This window comes from Dipodomys merriami, unplaced genomic scaffold (genome assembly GCF_024711535.1).
Source record: "Dipodomys merriami isolate MVZ:Mamm:240054 unplaced genomic scaffold, mDipMer1.0.p SCAF_889, whole genome shotgun sequence".
NCBI lineage: Eukaryota > Metazoa > Chordata > Mammalia > Rodentia > Heteromyidae > Dipodomys > Dipodomys merriami.
Window position 1 is genome coordinate 25,705 of NW_027206500.1, and position 22,732 is coordinate 48,436.

General features: G+C 45.9%; 1 protein-coding gene across 1 annotated transcript in view; it reads right to left on the reverse strand.

The window, feature by feature from the left end:
• The window catches only part of LOC138820452 (serine/threonine-protein kinase 32B), a gene marked incomplete at its 3' end in the record, with an annotated part of 153,359 nt that overhangs the window by 22,527 nt on the left and 108,100 nt on the right, over positions 1-22,732 (reverse strand). The window contains exon 4 of the mRNA XM_070012100.1: positions 12,954-13,127. Within this exon, the coding sequence (XP_069868201.1) occupies positions 12,954-13,127 (174 nt within the window). The remainder of the gene's footprint in view (positions 1-12,953; positions 13,128-22,732) is intronic.

Consider the following 22,732-nt stretch of genomic DNA (forward strand, 5'->3'; position numbering starts at 1 on the left):
ACCCTCCCCTGGACAGGTCCTCTTAGTAGCTTTTCCTGTCTAGTGACCTCTTGTCTGTTATTTGGCTATAAATTCCAGATGTCCTGCTATGGGAAGTTGAATCCAGCCTCTCTCCAGCATTGTGAGTCTTGACATCCATTTTGATATACCTGAGTAAATCTCCACGCCATCTTAGCAAGCATCAGTTAGTTTATTTATTTTGCCAGTTCTGGAGCTGAATTCAAGGCCTCTGCACTGTCTCTGAGCTTTTGTGTTCAAGGCTAACATTCTACCACTTGAGCTACAGCTCTACTTCTAGCATTTTGGTGGTTAATGGAATATATGTATCTCACAGACTTTCCTACCCCAGTTGGCTTTTAACCACAATCCTCAGATCTCAGAATCCAGAGTAGCTAGGATTACATGCAGGGGCACCACTAGCACCTGGTTAGTGTACTTATTTTTTTTTAACAAGAAGAGAACACCTGGCATATGGTCTCATGGCCAGTAAGTTCAGGCCCCAGGACCCCAACTCAGGATGGAAACCAGTGACTTTGCTTTGTCCCCATCTCTCTAGGTAAGGATTCAAGCTCAGAAGACTTTTGGCTTTTAGAGTATAGATCTGCATTTTGGAGTTCCCTTTGCTAGCAGAAAAGAGTGTTCCTTGCCCACAGAAGTATAAACAAGCCTCTGACTCATCCTCTCCTCCACCATCTCTACCATTCATATCATTAGTCTCTCTTCAGGATGAACTCGCTCAATAGGGAACCCAAAGAATCCATTCATTCACTTGCTCCTGCATTCATAAATATGATATACTGCCAGTACTGAGAGGACTGAGTCAGCACCGAGAATTTTTCAGTAAACAAGAAGACAGCTGCAAGGAACTTCCAGCCAGGAGAACCACTTCAGACAGCCCTGTCCATGTGCTTATTTCAACAGAGGAAGTGCCTTTCTTTGTGCCTGGGAAAATGCTTCTCACAGGTTCACAATCAAGACCTCCCTTCGGGCTGAGCACCGGTCTTGGCTCCATGAGTAGGCTCAGTCATCCTTACACAACTGGTCTACCCGCCAGCTGCCTCTCATGCCCCACAAGGAATGGTGACGGACAGCGTCTAGTGTGATTTGACAGCGTGTGAGGATGGGGAGAAGCACCACCCACCCTCAGAAGCCAAGAGATCCATGGGTATCTAATCCAATGGGTATCTAAAGGCGGAAGTCTAGAGGTAGACCTTCTGGGATTGGCATGACAGCTGGGCCCTGGGGTGTCTTTGGGGACCATCCTCAGGTTGCTCGCTTCCCAGGCTGGATCCCCAGATACCTCATCTGCATCGAAGTAGGATAGACCGTGGAAGAAGAGGCAAAGAGGGCCAGTGGATCTTATAGAAGTTCCTGAAAGTTGCCTTGTGACCTCATTGGCTGCCATCGAGTCACATGATCCCAGCTAATGCAAGGGAGGTAGGCAGTGTGGCATTTACACCAGATAACCACCTGCCCAGCTACAGCTATAACATGAGAGACTCTAGCAAGAGCAGCTGCATCGGGGAAACTCCTCATCTTCCTGGACGTGGTGGAGACAAGAAGAGGGTACTGGGAGGGACAGTCAGAGGGTGTAGATGGAAAGAGAAAAGGAAAGACTGCCTTAATTGGCCCAACAGCAGAAGTGAGCTGCAAACACTACGCTTTCCCGAAGGCTGACTTGCACCCACTTGGACCACTCAGCTGAGGCTCTAACTCCACACGATTGGCATTAACAAACCAGAGAGTTCCAGAACTGGGGCAGCAGAGGCTGCCAGCCCTGCAGACTGTACCGGGTCCCCACACTGTTCTCTCTCTGGTATCTTGTTCTGGGATCCCCCAGCCTGCAGCGAGATGGGTTACGGGGAGGCTGAGGTTGTTGCCACTGCCCAACTGGACGGCTTCAAATCCTCCTTCACATGAGAATGTGGGAACATGGCTGCGGTGAGAGCTTTGCCCACGCCGTCATACTCTCTGTTTGTGAGTGAGCCTCCCATGTGCTTGGGAAGAGGACCGAGGCTGCACACGCATGCGGGAGCCCAGGGTTCTGAGTCTGCACAACCCTTCACACGCATCCGTGAGCACTGATGGGGGGGGGGCGCTGACTCAGTTTCTCAATCACACTTCCCTTGAGAACCCTGTGCCCTTGGCAGTGAGATTCCCAGCAGCTCCCCTGTGTGACAGGTGAACACGTGCGTGTGCTCAAACTCCTGCTAGCCTCTTCTTCCTCCGGCACTCCCTCACCAGTGCCTTTTGAAGGGAGTGATGGTAATGTGGAAGCTAAGTTGACTTCCAACACTCCAGGGGAAAGGTGTTTTGAAGTGTTAAAGATCCCACACCGCTACCACCCACAGCCATGGGGCTGAATGGTGTCAAATGTGTCTTTTCAGCCCAGCATCTAATTTCCCTGCAGAGAGATACAGTGTAGCCCAATGTCTAGCTGTGTAAGAACACAGGTGATTAAGATGATAGTTGGAGGGCTTTAAAGAATGTAAAAATAAGAATGGAAATGGGTTGTGTTTAGGGTTTCAGAGGAGTCTTAGATGTTATTATTCAATTCTCTAACTTCTAGGAAAACCCAGTATCTGCTGCGTGGATTCTGTGGTCACTGTGTTACAGGCTGACCAGTCCCGTGCACAGAACAGTGCAAACAAATCAGTGATCCAGGGTCTGGTGGAGAAGACAGATGTGTAAACAAGCCATTTCCATCATAAAAGTGTGCAAAGACTGAAGACAAATACAGAAGGAGATACTCTCATTGGTTAGAAAAGAAGGCCTCTGAGAGAAAATCCATCTTTTGGATTTTAGAAACAGGGGACAGGAATGGGACATGTCTGTCTGAGAGGTCTCTGGGAACACATGGAGGCCTGGAGGACCATGCTTTCCTGCTCAGAGTGGCTTCCTGCCTTGTTCTTCTGGGGTGTATTTAGGGGATCCCCCCTTCATGGATAGGGTCCTGGAGGGGTTCTCCCAGGGCTCATCCCACCAGAGCATGGGAATGAGGTTGAAGCTTTCTAAATTACAATCAGACTCATCTCATGATGATCTCATCATGCCGATCAGAAGCATCTCTGATACTGTTACATGAACTTGATGAGGAAGAAGAATTCCATATGCCATGGTGGCCAGCTAGGCAGATGGCAGTGACAATGCCAGTAGCCATGTGGCTGTCTATTGCAAAGTCTGTTTGCCAGAGGTAGCTAACAGAGATCTAAGAATCTCTCCGTCCCTCCCTCCCTCCCCCCACTGTCTCTAGCTAACAGAGATCTAAGAATCTCTCCGTCCCTCCCTCCCTCCCCCCACTGTCTCTCGGCTCAAAATTATCAATATGCTGAATTTGTTTTAAATAGTATTTTCTTAAACTTGTGTGAGTTCGGTTTCTATCGCATTGACTTCTTCCAAACAATTACGATGGGTTGTTGTGCCCCAGTAGCCGAAATGCACACAAGAGACAAAAAAAAATCTTAATAATTCACACCAGGATCACCTTTGAACCCAGTGAATGGCATCGGAAGGGAGCAAAGTGATTGGCTCCATTCCACTTCCAGAAGCTGTCTCCGCGTGGCTGAGTCAGCCTGTCTCTCATTCTCCAAGACATGTAAATATTGTGAGAGCTCAACTTACTCCGTGGATGTGGAGAAGAGAGGGATGAGGAGTCTCAAACTACTAATTTAATTTACTGTACTAGAAGGAGGCTTTCCGCCTTAGTAACTAAGATTATTTAATTAGCATTTAAAATGGAATTCTTCCCTGTTAAATAAAATGGTAAACACTTCAAAGGAACATCTTTCACTTGGCAAAACCCCCACAGGTAACACGACATGTGGCACAATTAGCAAGCATGTCAATTAACAAAGGCAAAGAAAGGATTGATTGTCACAACAGAGGCGGGGATAGCTGCTCTTATCTGGCTTATTTCATGGTTCATAATCCTGGATTCCAAGTCACTTTGTCATGGACTAAAAGCCTCAGCCTTTGGCAACACAATTTCCAAGGAGGAAAGTCAGGCTTCGCAAGTGAGCCAAGGCCTTGGATCTAGTGGAGCGATTCTGCCTTTTAAATGCAAAATCTTTTCTGAACACCCAGGAAATACCACCCCCCTCCCCAAGGCCTTGGAATCCAAGCTACACATCTCAGGCATGATCAGGGGCTAATAAGGCTGGTGAATCCCATGGCTTTGCAATTCATAGTCTCTGACACTCTGTTTTCTCCACCTGTACAATAAATAGAATCAGAACCTAGAGGCCAAGCTGAAGAAAAATTGTATGAATTACATGCAAATGATGTACGACTCTTTCAAGTCAACATCCAATCCATACAAAGCATGAGTGTGAAAGATGTGTTGATACTGAAGGTGTATGGTTCTATTACAGGCACTGTCAGAATCTGGGATGATGAATGAGGCTCCAAGATTTTAGAGACATAAATCCGGCAGGAGAAATGGACTGAAGACAACGAAGGTGAGGCCACTGCAGCGCAGTGCTGTGAAGAGGCGCTCTGATAGCGGCCAGAAGACCCAGCAGTGAGTTCTCCCATGCTCATCACTGGAGTTATGGAATGGACGAGGCTGTGGTCAGGAGTGACATCACAACAACGCCTTAGGTAAATCACCCCAGCCGGTGGGGGCTGGACTGACCGGTACCCAGGGTACAAGTGGGGAGACAAGAAGGTTCCACTGGGGATGTGTCTGCTTCTGGGCAGATCTACTGTTTCTGCTTTTCTGGGTTAAAGATCACAAAATGGGTTTGCAGGAGAGTTTGCCCTATGGGAGAGAGAGACTGAAGGACACAGAAGGCAGCTGGAGAGAAGAGGAGGCATCTCCCCGCCTGGCAGACCGCCTCTCCTCCACTGCCGTTTCTCCTAGATTGAGCCCCACACTCCCTGCCACTCCAGGGCGCTGTGGCAGTACCTGCCTCCTCTCTCTGATATGGACATCCATCCTCTGGAAAGCAAGGTGGTTTCCAGCTGTGGGAACCTCTGGGTTGGCTCATTATCCTGTTTGTTCCTCCTCCCAGAAGAAATACATCCACACCACTAATTCCTGGTGCTAATTCTGTTTGAAGGGCTCTGCATAGTTTCTGCTTTCTGCCTGCATTCTGAATAATTCAGAGGCTAATGAATTATACCGAAAGAGAGAGGAGAGAGGGAGAGGAGAGAGAGTGATGGATGTGGGCAGAGAGATGAATCATGAAGGTTTTGAACCTCAATGGATATGAGAATGAGCGGGAGGAAGAGTCAGAGGACAATTCCCAAGATAGAACCTGCCAATTTGCAAGCCAATCATAAGTAGATAAGGCTGAAATGTATGCATCCAGTGCCTGGAGCTTAGCTTGTCTACGATTTATTTGGGTCTTCCTATCTGCAATTCAACCTCACGTCAAGAAACAGCATTTCTGCTTTGAGCACCACTGAGAGCTCCCCCTCCCCCACACGATATACCATTTTTATTGCTGAAAAACCCCAACCATCTATGCATCTTAAAAGCGTTGAAGTCTTTCATACATGAAAGAAAACTTGTTTACTGCATCAGAGAGAAATTCGGCTGCTATATCCAAACATTTGTTAGTGCTTTTCACAACAAAAGGGAAACAGTCTTAATTAGTGTGAGTCCTAAAGGCTAATTCTAATGGTTAGCATCCTCTCAACATCAATACAGCATCCATTTTTTTTTGTCGTACACAGTCATCACAAGGCATTAACATTTGTGGCCATCTCCTAACTGGGGCCCTGACCTCTGCTCTTCCGGTAGTACACCTGCTATGAATGGATGCCAGCGGTCTCATCTTGGAGCTGTGCATCTTCTGCAGCCTACAAAATAAAACCTGCAGATCTTCATTAGTTTGATTGGTTTTTCTGAAAATTAAAAATAGGCTCACTGTATGTTTCAGCAATCCCACCGTGGTGTATGTATACTCCACAGTACCCCAGAGCTCTGTAGCATTATTTGCAATAGCCAAAATTGCACCAATGGTTCACGCCTGTAATTCTAGCTACTCAGGAGCCTGAGATCTGAGGATCACAGTTTGAAGCCATCCTAAGCCAAAAAGCCCACGAGATTCTTTTTTTTTTTTTGGTTGGTCGTGGGGCTTGAACTCTGGGCCTGGGCAGTCCCTGCGCTCTCCAGCTCAAGGCGAGCGCTCTACCACTTGAGCCACAGCGCCACTTCCGGTTTTCTTGTTGTTTATTGGAGATAAGCATCTCACCGACTTTCCTGCCTGGGCTGATTTTGAACCGCAATCCTCAGATCTCCGCCTCCTGAGTAGGATTACAGGTGTGAGCCACCAGCGCCCGGCTCCCACAAGACTCTTATCTCCAATTAACCACCCAAAAGCTGGAAGTGGAGCAGTGGCTCAAGTGGTAGAGCACCAGCGTTGAGCAAAAAAGCTAAGGGACAGCTGTCCAGACCCTGAGTTGCATCCCCAGTACTGGCACACAAAAGAAGTTAGAAGCAACCTCAATATGCATTAATATAAGAATGTGTCAATGATATATTACAAAGAAACATTCTGATACAACCCAGAAGCAGCTCAAGGATTCTATGTTAAGTGACATAAGCAGTCATGAAAAACAAATACTATCAGATTCCACTACGAGAAGTGCCTCATACGGTCAAATTCCCAAACCGAGAGCCAAACAGTGGCTGCCAGATAGAAATGGGGACTTACTGTTAAATGTCAACTTTGCAAGATGCAAAGTATTCTGGGTACTGGGTGTACAGCAGTGTGACTGTGTTTCATACTCCTGAATGACCACGCACTAAAAATAGTTGAGATGCTAAGTTTCGCCATGAATATTTTACTACAAGTACATGGAAACATGAAAGCGCTGCTTTCTCTCTCAGATTCTACCCAGCTATGAACTGAGACCTCCAAAACAGACCCTGGGCTTCCTGCATTAGGAACACCCCCAGCCAGACAACAACTGGGCCTCAATGTACAGCACTCCATCCTGCCTACTCCGCAAAGGGCTATCTGATCGCACCCAGCCCCACCCAGGGCTGGCCCACAGTGACGTGGCACCCTGCCCCGGGCTGCCTCCACGCCAGGCTTTCTTTCTCAAAGCACCTGTGGCTCTCCTTGTCATGAACCGCATCTCATCTCCCCTCACCGGACACGGAGGACTTTGCAGGCTGGCTTCCAAGAACATGACGTTTGCTGTGGCACCTCACAGCAAAATTTTCCAAATGGACCAGACGTGGCCCTCAAGTCCCCCCCCCCCCCCCATAACTGAACTGAGGCTGGTTTGGGAACTCATTATCTTAGTTTCCATCAGAATGCCGCTCAGATCTCCGGGCAAAGCTCTTCCCTATCTTCCCCCTGCAGGGAGGGGGCTGCTCCCTTTCCCTTTCTCCTGCCTACACCCTACCTTCCCCACAGCAGACAGAAGGACTCCCCAAATGCGGCAGCACACAACTCTATTGAAAGCCAGATCAAATCGTGTCAGTCCTTTACTAGAAGCCTGGCAACAGCTTCCCACTCTCTCTAGGTAAGAGCTGAGAGGATGAATCCTTGCTGCACTGTCTTGCCTTCCCCCGCCTGGCCGATACCATGCTCTTCTGCCCATAATGCTCTAGCTGTTCCCACCTTGTCAGAGATCCTGAGGAATGACGGGAGTATTCCCATCATGGAACCTCTACACCTGCAATAGCACCCCTAAATCTCACTCCTCCCCTCCACTGCCCCCTGCTCACAAGACTCTGAATCTGAGTGGTCTTTCTGTGTTCTGAAAAGCCAGACCCCAACCTATGATCCTCCTTTTGTTGCCATCAAAACATACAGCACTTATAATCACCTAACACAGTAGACACATGTTTTTTGTGTTTGTTGTCTGTCTCCTTCCACTAGAACTTGGGCACCAAGAAGGCAGAAATTTGATCAGCCCTTTCTGATGCATCCTTAGTTTGGTATGATGTAGCTTCCTTGTTGGTCACTGATGAGTAGATGGATCAATAGATAAAAAACAGATAGGTAAATGGTTGAGTAGATAGAGGAATAGATAGTGGATGGACAGATGGGTGGATAGATGGTGGATGGATGAATGAACAGATGAATAAGTGGATGGATAATGGATGGTGGATGAATGGGTGGGTGAATGGATGAGTAAAGGGATAGATGATAGACAGATGGATGAACAGGTAGATGGTGGGTGGGTGGATGGATGGATGGATGAAAGGTAGGTGTATGGATAGGATGATAGATGGATGAATGGTTGAATAAATAGCTGGATGATGGCTGAGTCATTGGATGGATGATAGCTGGGTGGATGGATGGATCATAGATAGGTGGATGGATGGATGGATGGGTGGGTGGGTAGATAGATGGACATCTCTGTTATCCCAAGATTATAAGGTCCAAGATCCATGGTAGTATTTAGTAGCCTAAAACCTGGGGAACATTTGTCATATTTCTTTTTCTCTCCTCATCTCAATCCCATTTGACTTTAAGGAATTATTTCAACAACCCTGTTCATCATTATAAGATAAATCCCACATGACTTTGTACTCAAGATCCTGCACAAAGTAACTTGAAGCAACCACATGCAATGTGTAATGGCGCAAAAGGCTGCCCGCCCCTTCTTCTGCGTCAATTCCTCCTTTGGGGAAAAGTTTATCACCACTGCACCTGACAAATGCTGTTTCAACGTAAAGTCAAGTGCTTCCACCAGCCAGGAAAAGCATAAATCACTTGGGATGTCTCCGTTCCTATAACTTTCAGAGCATTTTGTCCTAACTTCTCTCCTATATGATTCGTGTCCTTCCCAGCCCTACATCTCCTTCTTTCAGAATGGGTAGTGGAAGGGAGATGGCACTAACAAATCACAGAAATGTAACTGTGAGCGTGCATGCCTGGAGGCGCATGCATGTGTCCGTGTGCATGTAACTGTGAGCGTGCATGCCTGAAGGTGCATGCATATGTCTGTGTGCATGTGCGCATCCTGGAACACACATGTGCTACATGTTACATTTAATAACCAGAGAGAGCAGCCCACTGGGTTTTGCTTTGTTGGTTTTTTTTTTTTTTTTGCTTTAATGTATCCGGCCATAACACCCCAGTTCTAAAACTTGCTCGACAGTGTGCTCTGAACAGTTAGATGAGCAAGGAAAAGACTGCCTGGGGAAGGGACTGAGAGCTGCAAAAAGCTTTAGAGATCTTTGTGTGCTCACTGCATGTGGACGTTTCCAGAAGTGCTGACCCACTTTCCTGATGCTGCGTTCTTTGTCTTGTCTGCACAGTTTCTGTAAAACACCCTCTCATTTATTGGATCCTTGCAAGGATTCGCTTTCTGCTTTCATATTCTGCTCCTAGATTTCATTCCATTTTTTGTAAAGTGAAGTTAAGACCAAGGTCCCTAGTTCCAAAATTTATTATCTCACATAAACACTCTCTACCCAATTGCAGATGCCATTTGTACCCAAGAGACGGAACAATCCCCTTAAAGAATAAATTGGATTCCCTTCTATCTCCCTCCTCTATCATCAAGAAGCCATAAATTCTCAGTACTAGCCACAACAGAAGGGAAATGGAGGCTCTGTGCCTTGAAATATCAAAGTTACTTCTGAGATTGAATTGGAATTTCCTTCCTAAATGACACTCCAGCATGACTTTGATTTTTTTTCCATGTGGCTATCTCTTTCTGGTTGACATGACCCTCAAATACAGGGTAATTAAGAAGGACTGGCTAACGTGTGCTTTCTTTAACCTGATGGAAATGGGCCATTTGTTTTTAGAGATAGTGGAGACAGAGACAGGTTGAGGAGTGATCCAGAATATGAAAGCAGGCTAGGGTTGGGGGTCAGCAGCTCACACCTATAATCCTAGCTACTGAGATCTGAGGCTGGCAGTTCCAAGCCAGCCAGGATAGGAAAGTCCGCAAGACTCTTATCTCCAATTAATTATCAAAAAGTCAGAGGTGGAGGAGTGGCTCAAGTGGGACAGTACTAGCCTTGAGTGAGAAAGCTAAACTAAAGTAGAGCACTCGGACCCAGTGTTGGCACAAAATAAACAATGTCAACAGCAAAAACTCCATGCCATACAGGCTCTATCCTATGTCTATTGTTATTACCGTATTACTGATCTCACTGAGAACTAAGGAGGTACTAGACAAAATTGTAAGGCATGTTATATATAGAGTATTTCAGTCCATCCTCATCCAAGTCCCTTTGAAAGATAAGACACAGCATGAACAGATTAACTTCCTGTCCCCAGCTGGCTAAGGGGTGGGACAGAATTCCAACAAGGTATTACAAACTAAAGAGTTTGTTTCTCCTTTAGTGAGAGAGTTCATGGTGCTTTTTCTTCATTAAAAGGACAACACGCTCATTAAAGAAAAATCTAAAGCAGGAAAAGAAGAGACTCCATAGAATCTCCCTCTAACATCCATGTGTTCCAAAACCACATCTTGGCCCTTTTTCTTTTAATAATCAAGACACACACACAGCCACGATGTTTTATAAGATATCTTATCTCTCTGGATTCCACAATTGCAGGATTTCATAATGAGCATTACCTCTGGGTGTGTTATAGTTTTATAGTTTCTTAAAAAGGCAGTAGATGGTTTACTAAGCTAATTTCTTTCCCTTTAGGTTATTTCAAAATTAAGCAATGCTATTATAAATATCCGTATGCTTAAAATATTTTTTATAAAGCCTGGACCAGAGTTTTAGATACATTCCAGTAAGTTAATGATTCAGAGTGTGTGAATATTTATGATAAAATGACTTTCAATGCCAGATGGCTTTCTAAACATTGCAACAGTTCCCACTGCTGCCAGCAAACAGACGTCCAGGCTGCTCAAGACCACCTTCCTGGAATGCTTTGTTCATGTTAGGAGCTGTCCTTATTGCCCCCAAAGCAAACACCAGGATGGATGTCCTCATGCCCCACAATCTTTTGTTTTCCTCCCTCCATCCCAAGAGACACAATTATTCTTCCCATTTCCTCACTGGAGCATCACTGGAATTTTGGTTATGTCACTTTCCAGGTAGTGACGATTGTCCCATATAGAAAGACAACCTGCACAGTGAACTGTTCAATACTTCCTAGAAGCAACAGTTGTCTTGGTTGTCTTGGTTTTTTTTTTTTCATTGTTGAGTTTTAAACTCACTTAACATTCGATTCTTTACAACTGAACGAATTTCCTCCTGAGCTAGCTGCATGCTACAGTAATCCAACCTTGCCGGGTTTTATTCTCCCAAAGAAACTTTTAGGGTCTTTCCAAGCTGCTACAACCAGAACTGGTCTCAGTCTCCTATGGGGACAGTGGCCACCCTTCAGCATCAATCCAGTGGCTTCTTCGCCTTGGTTCTTGGCTGGAGCTCCAGCATTGTGACTCCTGTTTCTCCCTTCTTCGTGATAGAACCCAAACCATTTTCTAGTACGTGAGAGGAGGGGTGGAAGGTACATTTTCTGAGACCTGGAACTTGTAGAAATGTGCTGTATGCTCTCTTCACACTGATGAGCTCGTCACACTGAAGAAGCCTTCGGCTTTCATGGTTGACTGCTTTTCTCTGGGCGATTATCCGACCTGAAGTTGATTTTGACGTGTGTTTATTTATAGCCACAGCTCGAGAACCTTGATGGGTTCTTCCAATCTAGAAACTTCTATATTTCTGGTCTGTTTTGTTTTTCTTTATTCATTCTTCTATGTCTTCTGTCTCTCTCACATGTTGACATTTCTGGGATGGATCTCTAATTTTGTGATCTTTTCTCTCTTATTTCCTTCGTGTCTTTGACTGTACTTTGTGGGAGAGTCGAGTGACCTTACCTTCCAATAGATTTCATGTTTTTCATTTCCGCTTTCACACTTGTAATTGATAAAAGCTCTGATGTTTGTTCTCTGAATTTTTTTGAAGAGCCACTTCTTGTTTAATACCCGCAAAGACTCTTATCCCACTGAGAACACATTTTTGATGGAATTTTCATGTTTTCAGAGCCGTTGTTTATTCCGGGAAGTTTCTATTTATTTGATTGGATTTTGATGTTGATGTGATAAGACCTCCCCTGCTGATCATCTTGGCTTGTTGCTGAGCCAGCAGGAGGCTGATAACAAGCAGCGGGGCCTGTGGTGAGGAGCTGGGCGCCCAGGTGTCAGGGACAACATGCGATGTCACAATCTCTTCCACACTCAGTCACATTCCCACGGAACTCACTTGAGCTTCTTGCCCAGGTGACAAAGGCCCACTGTCATTTTTCTCTGGCCCCAGCAAGAGCGAGGAAAGCACTACTCCCTGGGGGTATATTTAGATAACCTTGCTCTTTGAACTACAGTATGCCAACCTGGCTCGGATGGAGGATCTTCAAGCAGACAGTCCATGTTTTTCTCCTAGGGGGACTAGCCTTTGTGCCCTGTCTGATCAAGAAAAGGCAGCCATTCTGAGATTCTGGGTGGGGAAGACTCCTGGCCACTCCACACGAATCCACTGTATTTTACTTCCCTTCTCATCTCCACCTCCTTTCTGTAGACATTGGTGCCAATCCTTGAGCCTCTGGGGGAGCCTTTAGTGTCTATTACTCTAGACTCCCTTCCAGTGACAGCCTAAATTCAGATTCTGGCATTCTAAGCCACGTCTCACCCCACACTTTCTCCCATTTAAGGCTGCGCTGTAGTCTCAATTCTGTTTTCCCCATCCTTAGACATTTATCATCTCTCAACATTTCCTCCTATCAGTGGATTGGAATTTGGATGAGAGAAAATACACACACACACCAGAGCAGGAGAACCCCGAACGCCCCTCGAGGGTCTGGAGAGAAGGTAGAGGGACAACCCCCCGCAGGAATCAAGGGGCATTGCACTGCAGTCTGCACTGCCGTCTGAAAAAGCTGCCCTTACCCTTCCAGACACTGCACTTCTAAACAAGGTTGGGAATCAAACACTTCCTGGCTGCAGATGGCGCTGTCCCCACTCTGTCCCACCCCCCCCCCCCCCCCCCCCGCCCAACGGCCGGCAGCAGCGGTTACCTGTGGATGATGTGGTACCGCTGGAGGTACTCCAGGGCCAGGGCCAGCTCACAGATGTACAGCTTCACAGCCCCCTCGGTGAAGCGCACGTTCTGCTGCAGGTGGTAACGCAGGTCCCCGCCCAGCAGCAGGTCCACCACCATGAACATGTCCTCCTCGTCCTGGAAGGAGTACCTGGGAGCACACGGGGGGGTGGGGCAGAGGTTAGCACGGAGGTACCTGTGCCCTCCACAAGACCAATGCCCCTACTTAATCCCACGGGGCCTCCTCACTCCTTGTGAGTCAAAGCAACAGACCCTGGTGCCAGCATGCTGCGTCCATTGTGGTTAGTGGATGCTTTAATAATTCGTTGCTGTAATTCACATCTGGAATGCTCCCCCTGGAGGCCCAGTGTTGAAGGTTTAGTCTCCAGAGGGGACGGGGGCGGGGCAGGGGGTGGTGGTGGGGAAGGTCAATCATTGTAGTATGCCATTGAAAGGGTTGTGGGGAGCTGGCTCTTCCTGTCTGCTTTGTTTCCCAGCCATAGAGAGATGGACAGACATCCTCTGTCTACCACAAGTCCAAAGCTGCCAGGCCAAGTGACTGTACGGAAACCTCTGAAACCACGAACCAAAGCAAACTTTGCCTCTTTTTTTTTTTTTTGTCAGTCGTGGGGCTTGAACTCTGGGCCTGGGCGCTGTCCCTCAGCTCTTCAGCTCAAGGCGAGCGCTCTGCCACTTGAGCCACAGTGCCATCAAATTTGGGCTTCCTAAGGCAGGGGAGTCAGTGCACTGACTCTGAGAATGTGGTTGAGCGATTGCAATCCTGACATCACAAATGTTGCCAAGTTCCTTACGGATTCTTAGGATGTAATAATAGGGCCATGTCATGTGATTATGAAGCTGAAGGACACCTTCAGGGCCACCTGACAACTGTGCCTGAGATCTCTGAACATCAGAGCTGAAGAAGCCAGGCCGCTCCTCCCATTTAGCAGAAGAGAGGACCGAGTGAGGCAGTGCTGGCAGGAGGGCCGGAACCCCAGTGTTCCAGCAACTACACAAATGGGGTGTTGCTGCAGTGAACACATGTTGTTGCAGGACCGGGAGGACAGCCCTGAGGAAAAGCCAGCTGTGTGAATCTAGAACTGGAAGAACCTTAAATGCCTTTGAGCCCCCAAAGCCTGTACTACAAGGATGGGAAAGCAGCATGGGAAGGGACTCCAGTCCTCCTGTACATCTGCTCTGCTGTCAATAATGGTTCAGAAACAGGCAAGAAAGAGAAGGATGCTTATTGGGCCTCTTTATCGTGAATCTGCCAGCTGTGCACAGAGCTCCTGGCACCTGCTGGAGGGTAGGATAAAGAAATGAACTCATCCTTGTATTAAAGGAGCTCATGGTCCTTCAAAGGGGGCCCAGCAAACTTCCTGGCTGACAGTGCAGAGGTGAAGCTCAAGGCCTCCTTTAGGGGCTCGGGGGGTTGGGTGGGAATTGGGTGTGGGAGGGTGCTCCGTGCAGCATCAGCTGCTCCAGGCATTGTGGCTTTCCTGGGATCTCAAGGGGTCCCTTAACTCCTGCATTGGGGTGTCCCGAGCACCATCTGGTGGCTTAGCCCTCCCCTGTCCTTGTAAAACCAGGAAAGCCCACCTCCCCCACCTCCATGATCTTATCTGGTCCTAATGACTTCCCAACAGCCCCACCTCCAATGACCCCCAAGTCTTCAGGGACACAGCATCCCACATGTGAACTCTGGGGCACACATTCACAGACAGACAGCAGGACTGAGTCACCGGGGACCTCTTTGTGTGTGTATTACTGTGAGGAAAAGAGTTTCAGTGACTCCCAAAGAAACCACGGGCTCCAACGCTGCCTCACACAGGTGCTCACTTGATATTTTCATAGGTGGAGAACCATGCACTCCACACACTCTTGGCAGCTAGCCTGCCAGAGGGAAATCTCATTCAATATTCCACCAGAGCTCTGCAGGAGCAACATGAACTTTGAGGAGGAACACTTGTAGGCTGGAGTGAATTTGAGAGAGGAAAAGCAAAGTGCACAGCATTCAAGCAGTGATTCAGGTTCTGGTCTTTTCTTGCAGAAGACCCATACTTTCCCCTGGATGGTAGACCTTCCAATCCCCTGGAGACCTGGTATGACTGGAGACCAGGACGAGGCTGCTTATTGATCTCCCCATGGCTTCGCGCCATCCCACAGCTTTGTGCCAGCGCCCTTTCACTCCCTTCCTGCTAGAATTCAAATTATGTTGTCAACATGGCTGTGCTCACTGGCATGAGAATGATGATGCTAGCAGATGAGAAAGCCCTGCCCCAGTGTGGGATCCAAGAAGGTGGTCTAGAGACAGGGCAATATCAGAGCTCTCTCTGCTCAATCAGAAACATGTAGCTCTAATCAGGAAATCTAGCTTGAGAGTGGACACCAAGCAAGGGCCAGCTGTCCAAGCATAGTCCCAATCAAGAAATACCAAAATTTATATCTTAGAGAAAGAAAAAGCAACAAAAATGACTAAGTCCATGGAACAAGGTCTCCAGCAGCGAGGCACAGCCCCTGGTGCTGATTCCACTCAGCCCACCACTGGGTGCGGAGCCCCACTTGGTGCGACCTGACGTACTAGCCTTCCTGCTGGCCATGACTGATCACCATGCCAGTCTTAGACATGACAGATAAACACAACTGCATTGTGACACAGAAAACTACTTCACAGGGGAATCTGGGAAAGGAGAGCACATTGACACCAAACACTGTGAATCACACGCTTGCCATCCCCAAAGTGACCTGCAAGAAGGCTGGGGGAGGAACTGGGCTCCAGGCTTAGAACAGGCGTAGGATATAGGAAAGCAGGGGAGGGAGCAGAAACGAGAGAGAAAATTCTGAGCCCAGAACTGCACTGATTTCAGCCACACTGCCAGCCCAGACTCAGAAGAAGGATAATGCATCCACCTGAGCCCCACACCAATAAGGATAAGAACTGATACAGTCAGGAACCAAAGGGAAGTGCTCCAAACCAGAGTCCCACCCCCAAACTCAGGCCCCGGTGCTGACTGGACGTCTGGCCTCCAGAGGAGCTCCGGCCAACAGGGACAGGGGCCAAACAAGAGACCATAACCCAAATGAGCATCCAGCCTCCAGCCCTGCACCACACACAGGGACACAAACCAAAGAGCAGTGCCCATGTCCAGGGACCTGTCTTAGTCACACCAGAGAACTAGAGACTGATCCCAGCTGGGTTCCACACATGCAGGGGCAGATCCCAAGGGCCTAGTTTTCACCCAGCAGGGGCCTACCCCTAAATAAGCAGAACTTTAATCCTATAAACATAAAGCAAGACTAAAGGAATAGGAAAAGTGAACAAAGGTGGCCGCCTATATGTTGGCTTTCAATCATTCTAGTCTGGGATAAGATACCAAAGCTGACATACACTCAACATCAGTAGAAAGGTATGCAACCCATCAAAACACCAACTGCCTGTTCAACCAAAACCAGAGAATAACCCACTTAGGAAGATCTCGGGTACCCAAAAATCAATACCAAAAAGATCTTCAAATGGGCAGAGCCCATCCCAGAAATTCAAGAAACATGAGAAATCAAAGAAACACAACACTCCCTCAAAACCACAACTGTTCAACAATATGTCAGAAAGACAATGATCTAGAGGAAAACGTACATAGGGCTAAAAGACCTCCTGATAAAGATTTGTCTATAAAAAGATACAAAACCTCTACTAGACACTCTGTGAAGGCAATGACATGACCCAAAGAATAATAGAAGAATTCATGAAGATCACAAATGAAGAGCTAAATGAATTTCAAAAGATGGCAAAGGAATCTAATGAAAAAAACAGCCATTCAGTTAAGAGATGAAACAAGGTACAGATAAATCAATGAATCAAAGAAATCAATACAAGACCTTAAAAAAGACTTGAATAAAGAGAAACCCTAAAAAATACACAAAAGGCAGAGAAATTAAAAAAAAAAACCTCTCCAGCAGAATAGATGAAATAGAAAACAGAGTCTTGAGGTTTGAAGACAAGAGTATATATAATAAGGGGCAGGGGAAGGAGGTAACCATATAAAAATACAGGCAACAGGAAAAGAGTTTACCAGAACTTTAGGACTCAATCAGAAGATAATTTGTAGCTGATAAGAATCAAGGAAGCGGCTGGGAAGGTGGCTCAGTGGTAGAGTGCTTGCCTTGCACGCATGAGGCCCTGGGTTCGATTCCTCAACACCACATAAGCGGGAAAAGCAGGAAGTGGCGCTGTGACTCAAGTGGTAGAACACTAGCCTTGAGCTGAAGAACTGAGGGGCAGTACCCAGGCCGAGTTCAGTTCCTATGACCCCCCCCCCCACACACACACAAAATAAAGAATCAAGGAAGAAGAGCAGATGACTAAGGCTATAGAAAATATATTTAATGAAATTATAGCAGAAAACTTCCCAAACATTCAAAAAGAAAAGCCCAATCAGGTACAAAAGGCCTTTAGAACATTCAACAGACCTGACCAGAAAAGAGCCTCCCATTGTCACACCGTGATCCAAACTGGTTCAGTGGAGAACAAAGAGGATACCAGAGAGAAAAGGTGGATTAGGTATACAGGAAAACTGGTCTGAATAATGACATTTCTCAGCCAAAACCCTAAAAGCAAGAAGGGCTCAGTGAGATGTATACCAAGCATTGAATGTAAATAACTACCAACCAAAAATACTATATCCAGCCAAACTTTTATTTCATAACTGAAGGGCAAATAAAAACATTCCATGATAAGCCAAAAATGGAAACAATTTATCATCACCAAACTACAGAGGATAACTAAAGATGTCCCACATACAGATAATCAACATGAACATAAAATAAGAAGCAAAAACAGACCCCACCAGATAAGTGGCTAGATATAGTAAGAACAGAAGAGACACAGCTGCTAAAAAGGGTAATGACAGGAGCTATCACGTACCTCTCAATCTAACATTTAATATCAATGGGCTCAATTCTCCAATCAAAAGACATGGAGTGGCTGGCTGGATAAAACACAAGACCCATCCATCAGCTGCCTACAGACACACATCTAACTGACAAAAACAAATATCTACTCAAGGTGAAAGGCTGGAACAGTCTTCCAAGTAAATGGCCCTCATAAACAGGACAGTAGCTTACTTAGATAAAAGACTTCAAATTAGAATTAGAAAGGAGAAAAAAGGATATTATGTATTAAAAAGAGAACTCTCAGAAAATGAGAGAGGAGGTAACACTGTTCAAAAAGAAATGTACTTATTACCTGACTTGTGTAACTGTAATCCCTCTGGTACATCACCTTTACAATAAAATTTAAATTTCTTTTAAAAAGGGAATTCTTTACCATGAGGACATAACAATCCTACATATCTATGCATCGAATGTTGGAGCTGCCAACTTCATCAAATACTACTGATCTAAAACTCAGAGCAAAAACATTGATTGCTGGTGGCTTCAACACACGATTGTCACTTTTGGATCGATCATACAAGCAAAAATTTAGCAAAAAACAAACACCTCAGAGCAAAATAATTACATTGACCAACTAGATCTAACAGACATCTACAGACTATTCCACCCAACAGCATCACAATACACATTTTTTTTTCATGGAACATTCTCTAAAATAGACCATACCTAGGTCACAAAGCAAATCTCTGCAAGACTGAAGAAAATAAAAATTATTCCTTGTATCCTGTCAGACCACAACAATAAAAGTTCAACAGCAAAAGCCATCACAGAAAATACTGAAACTTGTAATAGATGAACAAAGCATTGCAGATTTATCAGTGGGTCATCAAAGAGATGAGAAGGGAAATTAAAATGCTTCTGGAATCCAATATAAATGAACACATGAAAAACCAGCTGATCTGGGACACAGCAAAGGCAATACTAACAGGAAAATTTATAGCTATGAGTACCTACATCAGCAAATTAAAGAAATCTCAAGTCAACACTCTAATAATACACTTCAACCTCCTTGAAAAAAACAAGCCAAACCCCAAACAATACAAAGAATAATAAAAATTAGAGACCATAAAGCATACAAAGAATCAACAAAACAAAAAGTTGTCTCTTTGAAAAAAAACCCTAAAAATTAACAGGCCCTTAGCAAATCTAAGAGGAGAAACTACCCAAATAAAATTAGAGGTGAAAAAGGAAATGACACAACAGAAACAAAATTCAGAATATTATGAGGGAATACTTTGCAAATCTTTATGCCAATAAATTGGAGAATCTAGAAGAAATGGAAGCATTCCCAGACACTATCAATATACCTAAACTGAGCCAAGGAGATAAAAACCAATTAAACAGATCCATAGCAAGCAATGAAATTGAAATGGCAATAAAAGCCCTCCCATCCAAAAGAAGCCCAGGAACTGATGGGTTTATAGCTAAATTCTATAGGTCTTCAAGGGAGAACTAATATCAAAACTTCTCATACTCTTCAATGAAATATAAAGGGAAAGATCACTACCAAACTCATTCTATGAAGACACATCCCCAAGCCAGATGAGGACACATCAGTAAAAGACAACTATAGACTTATGCCTTTGATGAATATACATGCAAAACTGGCTGATTGAATTCAACAACTAATTGAAAAAATCATATGCTATGATCAGAAAAAAATGGGATATATACACAATAGGATTTTACTCATCCATTAGAAAGAATGGCATTGTACCATTTGCAAAGAAATGGAAAGGCCTGGAAACATTGCTAATAAAGTCAGGTCCAGAGAGAGAAAGGATGCTTGTTTTCTCTTACAGACCAAAGCTGATTTAGCTTATAAACTTGTAAGTAAATACACTGGGTGGTATACAAGGGTATGCAGATGTATAAACTGAAATATGGTAGATTCAAGGGTAATCTGAAATAACATAACACCTTAGAAAGGTGAAGTCCAAGTTCAGCAAAATAAAACACCAGGAAGTGGTACTCAAAAGGGGCAGTGCAGGGTGGGGCCAAGGGGGAAGGTGTGGAAAGATGAGAGGAAGGAACAAATGCAGTCAGGAATTCAATGTATATCCTACAAATTTAAGAGGAGTGAGGGAAGGGATCGGAAGGGGAGGGATGGGTGAGGATTTGAAAGGGGTGACATTGATCAACAGCACTGTATTCATAAACTGCTTTGTTTAATGATAACTCCTTTGCAAAACTACTTAAAGAAAACAAATGGCTTGGAGGCATGGCTCAGGTGGTAAGACACCTGCCAAGGAGCATAAAGTGTCAGATAGGGAGTTCGAATCCTGGTTTCTGACAGGGAATAGATAGATAGATAGATAGATAGATAGATAGATAGATAGATAGATAGATAGATAGATAGATAGATAGATAGATAGATAGATAGATAGATAGATAGATAGAGTGAAGGGTGACTGCTCTTGATGCGGCCATATTTGATAAAGCACTTTGGTCAGCTGTGCACCCACAGAAGTGGGGATTGTAGAGAAGGAAAAATGGGGAGAAATCTCTGGGATGGCCGTGCTGCTCAGACCACTGCCCACAGGAATTCCTTTTCTTTGGTCTTCTCCTGTTCTGGAGTCCACTCTGAGTGACTGCCCCAACTTTTCCACAGGCTGATCAATCAGCCTGGAGAGTAAGTCTGGAAGAAGCCTCGCCCCTCCCTGCCCCGTGCCATCCCTCTGGGTCCTCTCCCTGCTCTGGAACCTTCCTGCAGAGCACTCGCCCTGCTGACTGCTCTCTCACTGGCACCTTGCTGAGGTATCGTCACCTGTCGCTGTGCTGCATGATGACAGCACCCCAGGGTGAACTATGCCCCTCAGCTCCATCCAAACTCAGGAAAAGAAGGAGGGGTGCCATCTCCAAACTCTGGATCATCCCTTAATACCCATCTATTTAACCATGGATGTGAACTTTACACCCCTCATCTTCCCAGTGGACAAATCCAAGGCCAAGAGAGGCTGACAAGGCCTGGGTCACTAGGACAGGTATGGTGCTCCAAACCATTGATCAGCCATGCTAACCAGTCACTGAAGAGGACAGGAACATAGGAGAGAGGCCACGTGTACAGTGGGACAGACCTGGGATAGAAAGCCCGGGTCCCCTGTCCCTGTCACAAATGCACAGGGAAGGCTCCACCTCACCTTACTCATAGCCGGCCCTCTGCAGACCCATTCTGAAATCCAGAGCTGTTCAGAATGGGGGACATAGTTAAAGGAAAGATTTCTGCAGGAAACAAAGCCCTTCCTGGACCACTAGCAGCATGATGCCACCTGGACCACTGGAGATAGTTTTCCTCCCTGAGGGAAAGGCCTTCGAGTGCAGGGAGGAGCACTCCAAGGATGGCACTGGGAGCCCTGGCAGCCAGGAACACTGGGTCCATGTCTGGCATCTCCAGAGGTCAAGGTTCAAGCTCCTCCTCAGACTACTCACATCCAGTGAACATCTCCCAAGAAAGGAACTAAAAATAGCCTTGTCTGCTGCAGAAATCCAATAATGGAATGCAAGGCTCTGTCACTTCGTATCGTACAAGTAAAAAAGCGCTTATCAAACCTGAATTGTGCTTGATACACAGAAGCCCTTATAACGTTTTTAATAACCTCCACAATAATAAGCCTTTCTTTCTTTTTAAAATTTGACTTGAACCACAGTCAGGCTGAAGCAGTCTGATGGCTCCCACTGTCCTTCAAACCAGTGTTATTCCCTTCTTTCTCCTCCCCGGGAAGTCAAGCAGAGTTGTCGGCTGATCCACAAGCCAGGAAACCGTGGGGGAGAGACTCACATCCACCCAGCTCATCAGGCCGAGGCAGCTGGAGCAGGAAGAATCATGAGATTGGACCCCAGGGAGCTGCAAGTTCAAATCCCACCATCTACCCAGGCTTTGCAAACTGTAAATTGCTCCCTATCCATACACAGAGCCTTGTTCTTGTGTCACAATGGTTTTGATGATTTTAGATTATAATGTTCAGGCCTCTACAGGATCTTCATGAGCCAACAAAGGACAAGACTAATGGAGGAGACAGAGGAAAAAGGAAAACTATGGAACGTGAGCTAGGCAAAGTGCTGTGTTCCCAGTTCAGAACTATAGGCCTCTCTAAGGGCAAAATGGGCAGCACCAGACAGAGAGCGGCCTCTCACGGATGAAATGACCCAGGGCCAAGACACGCCACTTAGGCCACATTCCAGAAGGAACATGCAATTTGTGTTCTCTTAACACAATGGTGCCGCATGCCTATAATCCTAGCTACTCAGGAAGCTGAAGATTTGAAGATTGTGGTTCAAAACTAGTCCCACCAAGAATCCATGAGACTCTTTATCTCTAATTAATCATCATAAAGCTGGAAGTGGAGCTGTGGTTCATGTGGCAGAGTGCCAGCCTTGAATGAAAAAGCTAAGGGACTGCGCCCAGCCTTTGAGTTAGGAGAGCCAGTACAGTATGAGACAAGACAGACAGACTGACATTGGGGAAAAAAGAGAGGGAAGGAAAGAATTCCTATGTTGGCTTCCTGTGGGGGGTTCCTGCAGACTTTTCAGACCATTCATCCAGGCTCCTGGTGCTGTGTGAGGTCCTTCCTTTGACATCCATTGTTTTTTCCACAATCCCACATTGTTCCAAGAAGGTGAGTAACTTTCCCAGTGTCACTTAGCTTTTCTCCATCCCTCTCTCCTCTGAATTTTTTTTTTAAGTACTGTGGTCTGAACTCAGGGCTTTGTACCTGCTAGGCAGGTACTCTGCCACTTCTACTTTTCAGAGCTTAGTATCTTTTGCCTGGGGCAAACCTCAGATTGTCGTTCTCCTACTCACACCTT